The 16,958-nt window shown below is 43.4% G+C and overlaps 1 protein-coding gene across 1 annotated transcript in view; it reads left to right on the forward strand.

Moving 5' to 3' along the window:
- LOC143316916 (pyruvate carboxylase, mitochondrial-like) overlaps positions 1-16,958 on the forward strand; it is a 252,944-nt gene that overhangs the window by 187,792 nt on the left and 48,194 nt on the right. Inside the window, exons 13-14 of the mRNA XM_076724720.1 lie at positions 10,119-10,263; positions 11,236-11,325. Coding sequence (XP_076580835.1) covers positions 10,119-10,263; positions 11,236-11,325 — 235 coding nt within the window. The remainder of the gene's footprint in view (positions 1-10,118; positions 10,264-11,235; positions 11,326-16,958) is intronic.

Here is a 16,958-nt window from a genome sequence, read left to right on the forward strand (position 1 = left end):
AATCATCCTTGGTGATATGCATGGTATTAACAGACATTACTGGAAACCACTGACTATCTGCTATCTGACATAATCTTGCTTTTACACTACTGATGATAATCATTTTATTACCATACAGGCCCTCTCCTCTGCGTTCAGGGTCTGTGCTGACGAAACACTGAGCGCACTGACTTTAAGACTTGAGTTGACTTGTATCCTTCAGATTGAAAGGTGCTTATGGAAAGTAATGGCTCACTGAAAGCAGAAGTACAAATAACCCTGCTGGTCTGAACGTTTGTGATAATGTGGATCTATAATTAATGTGATATTAAGTCAAATTAGATTTATGCCGCCTGGCTTCGATTCACCACCTCACCATCTGTGTTGCCATTTTCACATGGGTCAGTATTTATATACAGCTCTGAACGTTCTCATCAAGTTTGTTTTTATAGATCACAACTTTTGTGTGGGAAGTGGCGTACGCCTCTCTCAGGCCCCGTTTTGCGCACATGCAGTGGTCCTATGTTTCATGGACACCTCAACCTGCTCTAATGTGGGAAAATGTTTGCTACTGAGAGAACATTTTCAGCAGAAACGTGACGTGAATGCATCCTTGAGGGAGGGATTCAATATATTTTTGAGTGCACACTACTCAAAAATTAGACTGGCAAAGGGTAACAGTATTTGTATAGGACCTGGAGTTGAAAGTCACCACTTGAGTCATCTCTGGCAGCATTATGGCAGCTTTTTTGCTTCATTTCCTGCAGTTTGTCTCTGCTATGCAGCTGCTTTTATGTGTGCTGCACCTTTAGGGTTTATATACTAGTCTGCTGGTGTTTTTAGACCTCGGTTGATTTCTATTTTTACTTCGCTGTTCCTCTATCTGACTGTTCGAGCTGTTCAAACCGTGGCCTCACGCAGAAAACCAGAAAGCCACCGCTTGTTGCTCTTTACTGAAATAGCATAGCTCCTGATCTCTTTAAACTGTGACTCAGGAACCAAAATGAGTCACTGCCATTGTTGGGTAGCGTACCAGGTAGAAGTAATTTGATGTCATCAGTAAGCAGTCTATTAATGAATGGTAATACAATGAAGAAGTGAAATAAAAGTAAGGTTTTAGGCTGAAACGTCCATTGCAGATTTGCTTTTAACATCAGTGGATGATGATTTTAAATGATAATTATAGCCAGAGTTAAACTGACAGTTGTTACATATATTTGCTTCTTAATAATCAAGTGATCGTGACAGTTAAAGGAAGGAAAATCTTTTTTTTTTGGCAGGTAATTGGTAATGAGGTGCATTTGGTTGTTATCTAACCCTGGGTCTGCACTCTCTGTGAGGTCACAGCGAGTTTCATGTTTCATTCCTGAGGTAAAAACATTTTCAAAAGCTTTAATCTATCCCAGCATGCTGTGAGTCTCTTCATTATAAATAAACCACTGTCTCTTGGTGGTGAGTTAGCAATTGCAGTGTATCGCGTATGAACCCTGCTGCACAGCTGATGGTGGAGAACAGATTAGACTGCACATCAACCCCAAAACAAAAAAAATGATGTCTCACTTCTGACAGGTCAACAAGTATCCACTGACATGAGTTAGTGTCGACCAGAAGAACTGTTCTTAGAACTAGCTACCATCAAAACCCACCGCCCGAAGCTTATCTGCCGACAGTAATCTGAAAGAGTGGACTAAAGTGATTCAGCATGAAATTCATCACGCTGCCTGGAAAGTGCTCTTCTCTGTAATCTGTATAGCAGAGCTGTTTTTGTTGTAAAACACGAGTTTATACTATAATTCTAGACCAAATAGGTTCCAGTTCTGCTTCTGGTGCATGGCCACGTGATCGGGGGTAGTGATAGGGTTTATTGAGCCGGGATCCCAAGAGTGAAACTATGAATTCCTAATGTTCTCCCCAGGCTGTAAAAGGTTGAAGATCCCCTGCTGCGTTTTCAAATCTCTCTGGATGAGCTCTGGTTCAGTGGTTTCTATTTTGTTTTTTACAAGGGGGAAGTTGTTGATTTTCCCAAATATCAACTCAGCGATTAAAGATAATGTCGCTGTACAAAGACAATATATTTAATGTTTGACCTCATCAGCTTCATTGATTTTTGTAAATATCTTCTGAATTTGATGCAGCAACAGGTTTGATACAAGTTGGGACAGGAGCAACAGTAGACCTGTTTGGATCAATCCACAGGTAACAAGTATCATGATTCAGGTTCACCACTTTGTGAACACATGATTGCATAAAGGACATTACTACATGGAGTCAGGAACACTTCAGTGCCTTCACACATGGCCTCAGTCCTGACTTTGTATTCGTATTTCTTACCCTTTCTGCAACATACTAACACCGAGACGATCATTCGCAAATTCAAGGACAATTGGCTCAGAAGACGGAACACCTGCTAACTGAGTCTGAGACGACACCCGGCGGGTTTGGAGTACACCACGACTCATTTAATGCGTCACAGGCCTACTGCTTAAGGATTCCCAAAATACCACTAAGTGGCTATCTTTTTTAATAAGCTTGTGTCTCCGGGTCCTGAAAGAGCCTTAGAAGGCCTTTGGTTATTTAGTTCAGCAGCCCATTTGTTGATAGCAGATGATTCACAAGGAAAACACAGCATATATTAGTTATGGCTAAGTAGTCTTGTGTGGTTATTTTAACAATATTTAAAAATAAATTGTCATTTTACTCTGCCTCATCATGTCATCTGCTTCAGCTTCCTACATGTCCCAGAATTACTTTTAGCTGTCCCCTGGAGAGTCGCGTGAACTTTGGCAAACCCAATGAATCATCTGGGACTGACATGTAAAGTGGTTATAGCTCTACCTATATTTCAGAGCGCCCTGAGAAAAGCTGTCAGTCCCTTTCACTTAAAACACATCATATGTCGTAGCTGCAAAGCATTTACTCTTTAGACTACTGCTCGTGGCGAAACTGACAAACCAGCCAGCGCCTCTGCAGTGAACGTGTCCTCTGTAAAGTATTGATCATCAGGGCAAATTGGTGAGTTTAGAGCAAAGCCTTTGCTCTTTGGAAACTGACTCCAGGAGTTATTTATTGTTCATGCTTCACTTCTGAAAGGTTTGCTCCGCTATTGAACACTGTAGTCATGCTGCAGATATCTTGACAACAGTGTAGTAGCTGTTGCACTTCCCCAGGGACATCCTTTGTCTAGGATGTCTGGCAAGTTCAGCCCCACGGCCAGGGGTCCTAGTCAACTCAGGAGAGGCAGCTGAGGCACAGTAAGAATGTCCTCCCATGACTGAGGTTCAAGTCTGTGTCTGACACATCACAAAACTTTAAGATTACTTTTCCTTCCCGCTCTCGTTCCTTTCTGTAGCTGTTTGAAGTCTTCCAGGAACACATAAGGGATCAAAGCTGATGGACTGTGTCTCATGAAACCTCAGGTACACAGATGCACGCACGCTAAACCACCTTTGTCCATTCATTAAATCCCATTTTGTCAGACTTCTTCATCCCCTATGAGCTTATTTACAGTGGAGATATTTCTGGGTACAGCTCCCCAGATGAACTGGGAGGTGCAAATTGCTCTGGCGTGGAGCAGTGATAGGAGTTATTACTGGAAAGATCACCAATCAGATTTTTTATTTCACTGAGGAAAAAGCCCCGTGGCAAATGTCAAACACTGATGCCAGATTTAATTTTTCGGCGCAGCCATGAAATAGTCATGCAGGAATCTGTTATCTTTGTAATGGGGAGCTGTGAGACAGGAGTGTGTGAGAGAGATGAAGTATTCAGACCGCCGTTGCTTTGGCAGTAAAAACATTTCCGAGTGTATTTCATGGCTGTAAAGGCCACTGAAATTGAATGAAGATGGTTGTCATGATGAATAGTCATGGGCTACTTTAATCAAACGGAAATGAGGAGAAAATTAAAGGGCAGAGAAACAGAGCAGAGAATTAAGGCCTGACCTTGGAGCTGAAGTAGGAGAGGAAATGGGAAAGAGGCACAGAACGTGCTCATCAGTGCCGCCGCCTTGACCCGCTCAGTCTGCGTTCGGACACATTAGCAGATGTACGTGAACTGATCCCACACGGAGAACAGCGGAAACAAATACACACGGTGTCTGGCCTGCTGATACTCTAACAAAGCAATCAGCAGCCTGTCACAAAATCAGCAGTCGGCTGAGCCCAGAACATCTCAGCGGCATGACACCGAGTCCGTCTGCGTGTGCGTGAACGTTGCTTTGTGGTTACTGAGAGTCCTCCATTGTAAATATTTGCTTGAGGTTGCTCGCCTTTGCTTGCTGCTGCCTTTGAGTTGATGTAAGAGACAGAGCTGTGTGTGTGTGTATATGTGTGTGTGCGTTTTCTTGTCTGTTTGAGTAACTTCGTTGCCGACAGGAGTGCGAGAGGTCCCCTACATGTCCACGTGCGTGTGTGCGTGTGCATTCATTCCTCTGGGCGTGTGAGTGTTGATCTTGTTTATGTGTTCGGGCCAGTGGTTAAGGCGTGACGGATGGGGATAGGGGAGACAGAGGAGGAGAGGAGAGAAAAGACGAATGACCTGACAGCTCCCCTATTCAACTCCTAATCACTGAGGGAGCGTGGAGGCTGTGTGTGACAGAGAGAGGCAGTGTTTGTGTTCGGGGGAAGACTGGGATCAGGTGTGTGTGTGTTGTGCATTTGTGTGTAATGCTGTGCAGAGGTTGAAATTTCTCAAACTCAAAATCTGCGCCTGTACTGTCTTTGTCTCTGTTTTGTATAAACCAACTCTACATTTGCCTCGAGAAATAAATTCAGCTGACAAAACAGTCTGTTTTTCTTAAGGCGATAGTGGTTAAGGCTCATCACCAGGAAATGCTAAGCAACACGATATATTTAGACTGAAGCGGTGTCAGTCCAGATGCTTTTTGAAGAGGTGGGCCTAGAATCTGTATTTGAAAAGCTTTCAGTGCCGTTAAATACTCTCCAGCTCTGATATAATTGATGCTATGGCAGCATCTGTGCTCACCTCTATAGGAGCCGCCATTGTCGTGTTTGAACGAGCAGTCACAACGTCACCACATCTAAACGGCGCCTGTAGCTGCCAGCAGTTCCTCACAGGATGCTTCGGCCACGAGTGCAAAACTTGAAGCCTGGCGACATGGTAGATTAGTAGATAACAGCCTCCACATGACAGCTTTTCCTGTACTGTTCTACAGCCATCTGAAAGCCATGAATGCACATGTGCAACCAGCCGCAGGGCTGTGGTGAAACTACCACAGAAATCTCTCTGTTTCCTTCTTTTATGAATAATTATTCCACAGTTTCTACTGTAAACCAAAAGGCATCTTTAGATACTGACACATCCCAGATAATGAGCGGTGATGATAATAAGCAGTGTGCACTCGATCTGCACTGCAGAGTTCACAAAAACAGCCCCCGGTCTTCAGCTCGTCTTTTACCTTTCACTCCCAGTGAACTCTGACATAATGCAGGGGAGTGCTTGACCCAGGCCCTGGCCCTGACCTTGACCAGGATCTCCACCTTTTAACTTCCAGTCAGCCCAAAGGTTTCGAGTATCAACTTGCTGGTGTGGGGGGGAAAAAAAAGCTTGATATTAAATGGAGGGTGAGTAGGAAGATGGTAAGTCTGAAGTGATAGAGGTCACACTCGCAGGAGTACAGGGGATTACACAACGGAAAGTGTTGGAGTCCAGATTAGTGTCAGTAAAGGTGCTGACTTGACTTCAGGCTTGAATATAACTGGGGTTTATTATAGCGCTCTAGAAGCAAAGGCAAAAGTAGAGGATATGTGTGACTCTTAGAAGCATGACAGGCATAAATCACATATTACAGTCAGAATTTGACCTGATCTGTTAAACCCACCTTCACATTTTATTCGATTTTCAGCCCGGTGTAAACACAGCCCCGTCCCTCTTTGCATTGCTTGAGAGAGATTATGCCCATGTGCTACAGTGTCCTCATGCAGAGCAACTCCGAACACGACGCAGTGTTTTATTTGCCTGCGACTTCAGAGTTATAACACCTTATATACACAGAAAAATTAGGAGCAGTCTGGACAGTAACGCCTGTTTGTTTACTTTCTTGCCATCACCCCACCTACTCGCCTGATTTGCAAAGTGAAAAATGACATCCAGTCCCAGTGTAGACAGATTGTAGACAACGAGAATACATAAAATAGCAGGTGATATATATTTTTTTTCCCCCTCCAAGACATCCAGACTGCATTTTACTGTCAGGTGTAAATTCTAACTATATGAAGCGTTTGGACGTCGGATGACAACTTTAGCACTTCATCTGAGATAATGTTACCATTTCAGGACATTGATAATGAGTTTTTTGTCTTGAAGTCCAACTAAAATGGAGCTTCCTGAAACCAGTAGATGCCCTGCAACCAGAGTTTTAAGGTGGGGGTCGGGTTGAGCTGTTTGCAATTGTGCCCGGGACATCGATACTTACCTCGCGATGCTGCTTTGGCAATCACCAGTAAAGCTGATTGCAACAAGAGCGATAAGGACTGACTCGAGTCAGAGGAGCAGTAAAGCAGACTTTAAGTGCTGGGGGATTAAAAGGGAGGATAGACCAAAAAAAAAGGTGCATGTGATTTCTTTTGCACCAAAATGAGACAGCGACTTCTGATACTGAGCCTCGTGTGCGTGAGTTAAATTGCTTGCTATCATAGAGAGTGTGGGCGTATGTAAACGAGAGCCTGTGAGAACATTAATTCACATTTAGACGTGTTTACTTTCCCACTAAAACTAATACAGTACTCGAAGGTGTGAGAGTGTGTGTGTGTGTGCGCGTGATTGTGTTTGCAATCTGAAAAGCATTTGGGAGCGGGAGCCACTATCATCACTGGCAAGAAAGTGTGTGTGTTTTGCATGCTGCGTGCGTAGCTCTGAGAGCTGTAGCCAAGCGGTTGTTACAGGGCATCCAAATCAGGGAAGGGCCTCTGTCGTCTGTGTGTGTGTGTGTGTGTGTGTGTGTGTGTGTGTGTGTGTGTGTGTGTGTGTGTGTGTGTGTGTGAGTGTGTGAGTGTGAGAGAGAGAGATATCACCGAGAGCACGATGAAGACCGAGAGAAAAATGCATAAGAGATACTGAGCGGTGGAAAGGGAGAGACCAAAGTGTGTGTGGGCCTTTTTTAGTGTGTTTTTCACATCATTAGGGGAAAGCCAGGAGAAAGTAAAGGGACTGTGTGTGTGTGTGTGTGTGTGTGTGTGTGTGTGTGTGTGTGTGTGTGTGCGTGTGTGTGCGTGCGTGCGTGCGTGCGTGCGTGCGTGCGTGCGTGCGTGCGTGCGTGCGTGCGTGCGTGCGTGTGTGGTAGCCACAGGCATACAGAGCAGCCTGATAATGAGCACATTGATCTGGTACAGCAGAGAGGAAAAGGACAAACCTCCATGTATTAATGGTGTCTATATTCCCTCTCCATTATTTTTGGGGTCTTTCATTAATAGCAGCTGTTTGTGTTTCTCTCACTCTCTGCCTCTGCCTGTCCACGTTTTTTTTTATTTATACCTATTGATTGCTTTTCACCCCTTACGCTCACTTATTAAGTTTGTTTACGCTCGTAAATTATAGATGAAGATGACATCAAACGCAGAGAAATGAGGGAAAATTCCAAACTGGTGCAGGTGAAATGTCAGAATGCCCCAAGGCCCAATAATGATAAAAGAAAGCAAATAGAAGCAAATAACAAATACAAATCAGAACTTTCTCCTCTTTTATTTTTTTTACATTGTTCTGTTTTTGACCTCTTCCTTCTGGGAGCACAAATGGAGAAAAGTATTCGCTGTCAGTAAAAACAAATGTAATGCTTAATTTTCATCCCTGTTGCCAAAAACTGAGGTGCATCCAAAACACCATACCAGCATTAAGACATAGTTCAACATTTCGGGAAGAATGCGCATTTCTTTCGTTGCAGAGAGAAGGTTGAAGCCACATCGCTACGATAAATATGATGCTAGTCTCCTGCAGGTTAGCTTAGCCTGGCATAAAGTCTGGTTTACACTATTCACGCTAAGCCAATAATTAGCTGCTGGTGATTCTTCTTCTTCTTTGGAGATTGATATCAATCCTCTTATTTAACTCTCAGCAAGAAAGCTTGTTGTGTAAATAAATCTAAATCTATCTTCACACTGCTTATTATCGTAAAATAGACGTGTTCTTCAGCCAACAACATTTGCTTTTTGGCTGTCTTTAAGTTAAGAGCTTTCAATCTGATCTCACAGAAATGTACAATATGACAATATCCAGCTTTCATATGGCTGACGAGGGCCTGCATACTTGAGTTATGTTGTCAGATGCTATAAATGGAGGGAAATGAGATGGCCACAGGTTTCTGGAGCCATACAGCACTTCTTGTATTGGGCTGAAATGCATTTCTGTTTTGGTCCACAGCTTGTAGCCCAAGGCCTTGCAGAGCAGCAGAGCTGTATGAATGCCTCGGCTCTGCGTCTCCTCTCCAGCACTCCTCCGTGTTGCAGGAGGCTGAGAACGCCGTCATTTTTCTGTGTGTGTGCAGAACGTGAAACCATCTACCCTCGCTGGGAATGTGAATGCCTAGAAAGACGTACACAGTTTTGTCCCATGTTTTCTATACTGATAGTTCTACACATTGACAGAGTGGAGGTCTCTTCTCCTGCTGTAACCCCCCTCTCTCTGGAATCTCTGGAATATCACAGTTGCCTCTTTTTCTGTCTCTTTTCTCTACTCCTACTAAAAAAAACAGCACAGATGTAAATGCTCCTCTCGCTCTGTTTCAGTTATTACTGTATACGTCTCCTTCTGGCTCTACTGGCATGACCAACATGCTCGTTATTCGCCCGAGCACATTGATCTACATCTCTCTCTCTCTCTCTCTCTCTCTCTCTCAGTGCTGGTAATAAGGTGTGTGTCTGTGTGTTTTGTTTATTGCCCCAACTGCCTTCTCCCAATTATGGGATTCCTGAGTGATGGTGTTGCAGCAATTACTTCAAGTCACTCTGGGCTTGACTGTCAACTAAACACCCAAATTGTGGTTGTAAATTCTGGCCTTATGTGGGTTATATTTTGTGTGCGCGTACATGCATTTCGCATCTTTAGCGCCTATGTCTGTGTCTGACAGAGAGATCTATTTATGGACTAGCAGATATTACATTTCTGGACTATTTCAAGGTCTTTGGTCTGTGTGCTTTTAGAAATAAAAGGGATGCTGGGTCATGAGTGGCAAATCTTTTCTTCCTTTTAAATGGGACTTAAGACTTTGGGTCATATGCAAAGACACTTTTAGTAAACTTTTCACACAGTTTACATTCCTTCACTTCCTAGCCTCCCTTGGGGACATTAAACAGTGCTAAACACATCTAAAGCCTCTCCCAGAATATATTAACACATCCTCCTTTCACTCAGCCCCTCCAAAACACTCCCTCGCTCCCCATTTCTGCTTCTCTGTCTGCTAATCTCCCTCTCTCTTCCCTCCCTTTGGTCAGTCTCCCTCCTCTTCCTCTCGCTCTTCCGCCAGCATACCCACATTGTTAACACGGGGCTTACGAGAGTGAAAAGAAATCAACAACAAATCAAGTCATGAAATTAACTGAAACAATTACATCTCTCTCCTCTCTCTTATTCGCCCTCGCTGTCTTTGTTTACTTAGAGAGCTTAATTGGCGTGATAATACTTTTGCGGCAAACAAACAGCAGCAAAATAGAAATGGAATGTAATTACTTCCAACAGTTGACTTTCTCCCTCTGCCCCATGTGTGTGCGTGTGTGTGTGCGTGTGTGTGTGCATGTGTGCATTTGTCTCCACTGCTCTCTTTGCTGAGATTGTGCAGCGTTTAGCGTACTCTGTCATTTGAATGCGGTTTTCGGGATGCCACTATTTGTGTGTTTACCCGTGTGTAGCTGAGCTTTGTGCGCACTTTCGCAAATGTCTGTTTAACGGCGAGCTCTTAAAGCGAGATGTTTACTTCAAAAGAGGTGCTTTCTTTTCTTTCAAGTCATTAATTTGCAGAACAGGACTTGAGCTGAGTGATCGTCTTGAATCTCTTGTTTCTCTATACTCTGTGTGTGTGTGAGTGTGTGTGGTTATATTTACCTCTGTTGAGGTGTTTTTGCAAACCCTTTGTGTAAAATGTACATTGAAGATGACTAATTAAAAGCCTCCACCTGTCTCTCCATCTCTAGACCAACATCCCGTTCCTCCAGAATGTTCTGTCCAACCACCAGTTCCTCCACTCCACCGTGGACACCCAGTTCATCGACGAGAACCAGGAGCTCTTCAACCTGAAGCCCACTCAGAACCGAGCCCAGAAGCTCCTGCACTACCTGGGTCAGTGTAAAAACAGTCAACAGAGGTGGACTTAGTGGCTTAATGAGCCAGTTCAAAGATTTGTCGTCACTCTGTAATGAATATTTTCTACCGCCATCTGCTATCATTTCATGGTTGTTTGTGGGGCTTTCCAGGAGCATTTTAATTAGGAATGATATAATAAATGTAAGACAGTAAATGTATAGAACAGCTGAGCTGAGCATAGTGATTTCAGTGAGGGTCCTCTAATACAAAAAAACCCAGCTTGTCACTACAGGATTATGAACTTGGGTGGCTAACAGGGCCTGAGAAGCATATAATGAATCCAGTAACTTTACTCCAGGAATATTATAGTTAGGAGATAATAACCTGAGATGGAAAAGGTGTTGAGGCGGTTTGCATATGACTCAAAATTCAAACCAGTGTTGTGTAACCCGAGGTCCAAACAATGGACGGAAAAATGTATCGCCGCTCTAGAGTATATACCATACTCAGAGAAGGAAAATGTATGACCTTTTTAGACCTAGAGGTGAAATATGGTCTTTTTTCAGATACTTACAATGAAAGGACTATTTTAACAAAGAGGTGAGGATCAGCCCACACACAGATATGCACAGTATAATAAGGAGTACTGTGAATACACAGTATAAGTAGAGTAGCCTTCTGCTGAGCCTAAGGTGAAAGCAGAGGAAGCTCAACACTATATTAAATATTAAATATTGAAACTGTAGTGTGTAACAATGATTCACTTCACTCAGTTCAGGTTGAGGATTACTGTTAAGGATGTGTTGGTACATGTGCTGAATACATCAAACTCACACATGTAGAACACAAATCAGAATATGACCATAATCCTTACTACAGCCTCAGGGCTGCTGTTTTATAACGCTCATTGATTTATTTATTTATTTATTTTCTTGTTCTTCATTGTCCTTAAAGATCAATCTCTACATGGATCTGACTTCTGTTTTCTATTTTTGTACTCATATGTAGGTCATGTGATGGTAAATGGACCTACCACACCCATCCCAGTCAAGGCTAAGCCTTCATCCACAGACCCCGTCATCCCTCCTGTTACCATGGGTAAGTCAAGTGAATGCAGTTCAGCCAATCACAGTGCACAGCTCACCCTCCTTCACCCATTATTCAGTCAACCCAGTCACCCTTTTCAACAATTGAGATTTTACACTGCAAGTCATACAGTTTGTTCAGCTGAGCTCCAGCAAAGGAATAAATAAACACTTTCAGACTGTGGTTGTGTGTATTGTAAATAATAATTGAATACTGTGTTAAACCTATAAAAAGAAGTGTTGTCACAAGAAAATGTCACAGACTTTTACGATAATAACATCACACTGCATCATCCTTATTACATTTCTTACATTTGGACTAATTTAGCAAGGCACTGCCAGTGCAAAGGCGAGGGGTTTCATTTCCCCTGGGGCAGCCATGCTAAAAATGTAAACACTTGTGGATCCGTAGGGCACTTTGGATAAAAGCACCCACCAAATGACAAATGGGCTGTCGAACAGTCTGATAGCTGCAGGCGGAAAGGCCTTCCTAAATGGCTCAGTTTAGCACTCGGGGAGGAATAGGGGCTTTGGCCCAGAGTGCTCTGCTGAGCTGTGAGTACAGCGCTGAGAGGGCGCAGTTCATTGTTTGTGAAGCCAGAAGTTCTATGCCTCTCACCCTGCTCTGCACCAGCACCCCTGCAGTCTCGCAGGAAAGGCCAACGGCCAAGCAGGGCTCTTTGATGAGCTTGTTGAGCCTCTCACAGTCTCTGGTGTCGAGCCCTGTGGGTTTCTTTTCCCCTGCACTAACTGTAGTGTCAGTGAGTTATGAAATACTGCTCAGTTTTACTATTAAACATGTTGCTAAAAATGAATATCTAGAAAAATTTGCCTATCTGACTCGATGTCACAGCCTGTCTATGGCCGTTTTGCAGTGATGCACTTTTTGCCCTTTCCCGCTGCGCTCCAAGGTATTATTTTTGTTAGGTGTTAAAAAAAAAAAAAAAAACGGCATGAATTTATGCAGCTGCTCCTTTTGACAGCAAGAAAATAGTCAGATGTATCAATCTGACATGTTTATCAGCACCCTGTACTGCCTCGGCACATACCCCTGCACGCCCGGTAAACATGACTTTATAACAAAATAATGCGAATAATATGAATCATAATCAGGCATAACTAATCAAATCTGACATCTAAAAACCATGCACAGTGGAACGGAACGGAGTAGAATAGGACTGAATAATCTGCGGTGTTTGTGTGTGCATGTGAGCGAGTGCTTCTCCGTGCTTGCCCCCCACTTGTCTACTTATGCAAATCTTGCGTTGAAAGCTATCATTGCCTGTTCCTCTTACAGCAGGGAAGCAAACACACGTGCGTGTACACTTTGTGCGCACACACTGCCGCAGACATGTGCTGCACTGAACAAGTAGTGTGTAGGCAGACACCCTTTGTGTACACACACCCCCCAACTTACCTAGTGTAAGCAGCTGATGAGGTAGTAGTATGCCACACAGGCACGCACGGAGGCATACCTAAAGCCTAGTAATGAGATTTGTAATGTGCTTATATCCTTTCTTTCATTCAACGGAGGGATTGAGAGAAGAGAGGGATTAGGCCTGTATTATCACACTCTGTGGCAGGAGAAAGGGGTTATGAAAGGAGGAGAGGGACGGACGCGGCGGTGTATAATCCCTATATGTAGAGAAAATGCTCAGGTGGACATAGCGGCAGGCAGGATATGTATGGACAAGAGGGAGGACGGCGAGGAGAGCTGGAGGGACTATTACTGTGTGCCTCCCGCAGAAAAGAGAAGAGCAAAGATCAGAATGACATTGTCAGATCTCAAAGCATCACATCCACAGATAAGGAGAAGGAGGAAGAATTAGAATAAAAAGCTACTTCAGGAGTTCCCTCCCCTCTGACGAGATAAGGGAGGAAAAGTACTCCTGAAAGACAGGCCGAGGATGTCCTGACAGAGACTGTTAAGTACTCAAAGGCCATTATTTTCTAATTAGGATTTGTAGTCTAAAACATTCTCTCTGAAGGCTGATTGCTGGTGGTTCATCGATGGTGTAGAAGTACACCTTGTTCCAATTATTATCTGGATTTATTTAATGGAGGACATCTAGAGGTTAATCACCAGATGCCTCTGAGCTAGCTGTAGGAAGGATGACTAATAAAAATGACGGACTACTTTCCTCCTCCCAGTTGTGCATTTCCATCCTTAGGATTAAGCAGAAGGATAGTTTGCAGTACAATATGCAAAGTCTCTTCAAAAATGGACTTAATAATTTTCTGTCTATTCTTTCTTTCTCTGCCTCTTTCTAGTTTTTGATGCTTTCATGAGCTGTCTTCAAACAGAGAGGGCTGTTGGCTGTGCCTCTTTTTATTTATTTAATTATTTATTTTACTTTTGTTTGGGTCCAAAACTCATTTTCAGGTAGCTTTTAAAAGGAGTCATAAAGAGCCTTAAATTTGGCTTTCTGAAACCTGAAGATACTTTGAATTTTTTCGGGTGTGTGTACTGCAAAGTAACTTTTTTCCTTCCTCTTTGTTCTTCTTTCTTCTTAAAAAGCATTTCAGTTGTTTGTTTCATACCACCCATGCAACTTTGTGGAGGAAAACAAATTCTGTTCTTTAACAGCACTGCCAGTCAAAGGTTTTTCCACAGGCGTTTTTTTTTTTTTTTTTTTTTGGCAGTTATGGTAAATAGAAAGCAATAAATACATGCAAATGTAATGTAAATACCTTGTTGCAGTGTGGGAAAGGAATAACTTATGAGGATCCAGCTCATGAGGAAGGAATGGCGCCTGTAGCAGACAACAGGCTGTTCATTTGTCATACATCTCATACGAACACATCTACCTGATTTTAACATGTGCAAGCTTAACTGACTGGCTGTTCCACCTGTCTGTAATAAAGCACTAATTAGCAGTCCCACCAGGATCTGACAATTGAAACGGTCCTAAAGACAAAGACGCGAGACATTTAACGGCCTTCTCGGGAGGCGTATGTCAGCTGAGTACATCAACAAGGCAAGCTGTTATGACTGAGTTTGTCTCCCTACACAAATCGCAAATAAAGAACATCCCTCTGAGCGCCGTAGCTTGCTCTATCAAATCACATTAGCTGTTGTGGAGCTGGAGGAGAAGAGTGTAAAGACCAGACAGGTGAAGGATGTCGAGGGAAGAGGTTTGACATGACACCAGCCTGGGAGGAAGAGGAGTGAAGTGAGTGCAAAAGAAGCTGGGGGAGTGGGCATGAGGTGTTCTCAATGCAGAGGAAAGCAAGTGTGTGTGTGTGTGTGTGTGTGTGTGTGTGTGTGTGTGTGTGTGTGTGTGTGTGTGTGTGTGTGTGTGTGTGTTAATGCGCAAGTGGGTCAATTGTCAAGCACAGCAGCCGTTTGGGACTCGTATCTCTTTACTGCTTTTTGTGTCTGCTCTGCACGATACGACACGCACACAAATCCACTCAAACGCTGGCTACCTTCCTCCAGGAAACTGTCACATTCGTAGGCCATTGTTTAGTCACAGGAGTCCCAGCACAGATGCCCTCATTTCCTCTCTGTTGTGTTGCGGCGTCTGTGTCAAAGGCGGCACAAGTGGTAAAAAACATAGAGAGCGAGTTTGTGAGACTGCCTGAGTGTGAGAAATGGAAGGAGGACTTTGAGCATAAATCACTTTTCTGTGTGTGCAGGTGTGTGCGCTGTGTTCCCCAGGCGACCATATTACACACAGATCTTGATAAGTTCAAAGTGTCTGTATCTATTTGCTACAGCAGGGTGATTTCACAGAGCTCATCTAGCCTGTGTGCGCTCATTGTGTGTGTCTGCATGCGTGGACAAATGTATCTCCACCACTGTGCGTATGTGCGCCGTGCATGCTGGCCTTGCTTGGAGACAATTACAGCAGAGATCATTTGTTTTCAGGGATGAAGTGCAACAATAAAAGGTTAAGAGCGAGAGAGGAGAGAGAGCGAGGAAGTGAGATGAAGAGGAAGAGAGAGGGGGACAGAGGGTTGGAGGACAACTAAGCAGGCAGATAGTACCTCATTAACTAGTCTAATTGATTGATGATTGTACACACTGCAGCAAAAATAGATCCCAGTTCCACTTCCAATATTTTAATGCCTCTGGTTGTGTGTTTAATTGCCAGGCATGGAGAGGAAAGAGAGGAGGATTAGGATAGAAGGTTGGTTACAGCGGCGCCCACAGAGCGAGGTCTCTGCCATGTGTAGCGTGTTTTGAGGACTACAGTATTTAGCTGTTATGCACTGGAAATGCCAGCATCTGTCCTGGGGATTCCATTGTTTTTATTCCTCCTTGTGGAGGCTTTTAGTGGTGACAGTGTGTTTTGACAGCGTGTGTGACGATACAGTCTTGTAAGCTAACCAGAAACACTCATCTAATGCCAACATGACCAGTAGTCTTCATCCTGGGTTCCTCTGGGAATGGGCCCAGCAGGGTTTCTGAAACACTCTTAATGGATGTTGCTCCACGTGATTTACCTGTTTCTAGTTCATCTGTCAGCTTGCCTTACTCTCTTGTCTTCTTTTTGGCAAAGCTAGCAGCATGACTCCATGGATGGCAATGTCAGTCCAAAATTTTGGTGCAGACTGAAATATCTCATCAACTCTTGGATGGATTGTCATGAAACTGAGACATCCATGGTCTCCAGAGGATGAATCTGTAGTACTTTGGTGATATCATGACATTTCCTTTAGCATCAGGATGAGGATCATATTTGTGGTTTTGAGTGAAACATCTCAACTGTTGGACAGCATGCCATTTAATTCAGTGCATACATTCAAACTTCCCTCAGATGACTTGTGATATCGATGGTGATCTCCTGATTTGTTATATAGAACCATTATCTCATCAAACTGCAATAGTTTATGTCCAAATACCTGCATGTCAGTGCTAATTAGCTTTGCTGTTAGCATGCTAATGGACTAAACTAAGATGGTGAACGTGGTAAACATTATATCAGCTAAACATTAGCATTGCAATTGTGATAATGTCAGTATGCTAACAGCACTGCTGTTCCTAAGTACTGCCTTACAGGGCCACGACCATGGCTGTAGACTTTTACGGTAATCTGGTTATTGTACTGCTGCTGGATATGGCGACATGGTTGCTGGAGAGCTTTAAGACAAAGATTTATATGGAAGTATATAAAAATATCAACATGTCAAAGAACATAGATTAAAAATGCTAGAAATATAGAATTTCAACGTAATCCATCTGGAGCTGCCTCCACACTTTTGAAAATAGAATATAAATATATGCCATACTCAAATCTGCAACAGCATGACAGCTCTCTGATTGCTGGTGTTGTGAGAATTTTGGGACCTAAGAACGGGGTCACAGGCCAGATAAGGCTGAGAAATTAGAGATGCATGAAAAGTATGACTGGTTCGCCTTCAGGTGGCAACCATACAGTACCAAGCTCTGTGACTTGGATTTCTTGTTTCACGAAACAGTTGCTGCTTACTTTTTATAGAAAACCATGGCCACATGAGTCACTGTCAGCAGGAGAAATCCATTTTCTCTAATCAGTGGGTGGTGTGCGTCTAATAAGCCGGCTGCTGAGCTTAATCCTGTATTCCTTTATAGTTGATCTACTTGAGCTGAGGGTGATTGGAGCAGCAATGAGAGGAGACGGCGTCCACCTCATTAGCAGAAGTTATGACAGGCACCAAACT

Source organism: Chaetodon auriga, chromosome 24 (genome assembly GCF_051107435.1).
Source record: "Chaetodon auriga isolate fChaAug3 chromosome 24, fChaAug3.hap1, whole genome shotgun sequence".
NCBI classification, from domain to species: domain Eukaryota; kingdom Metazoa; phylum Chordata; class Actinopteri; order Chaetodontiformes; family Chaetodontidae; genus Chaetodon; species Chaetodon auriga.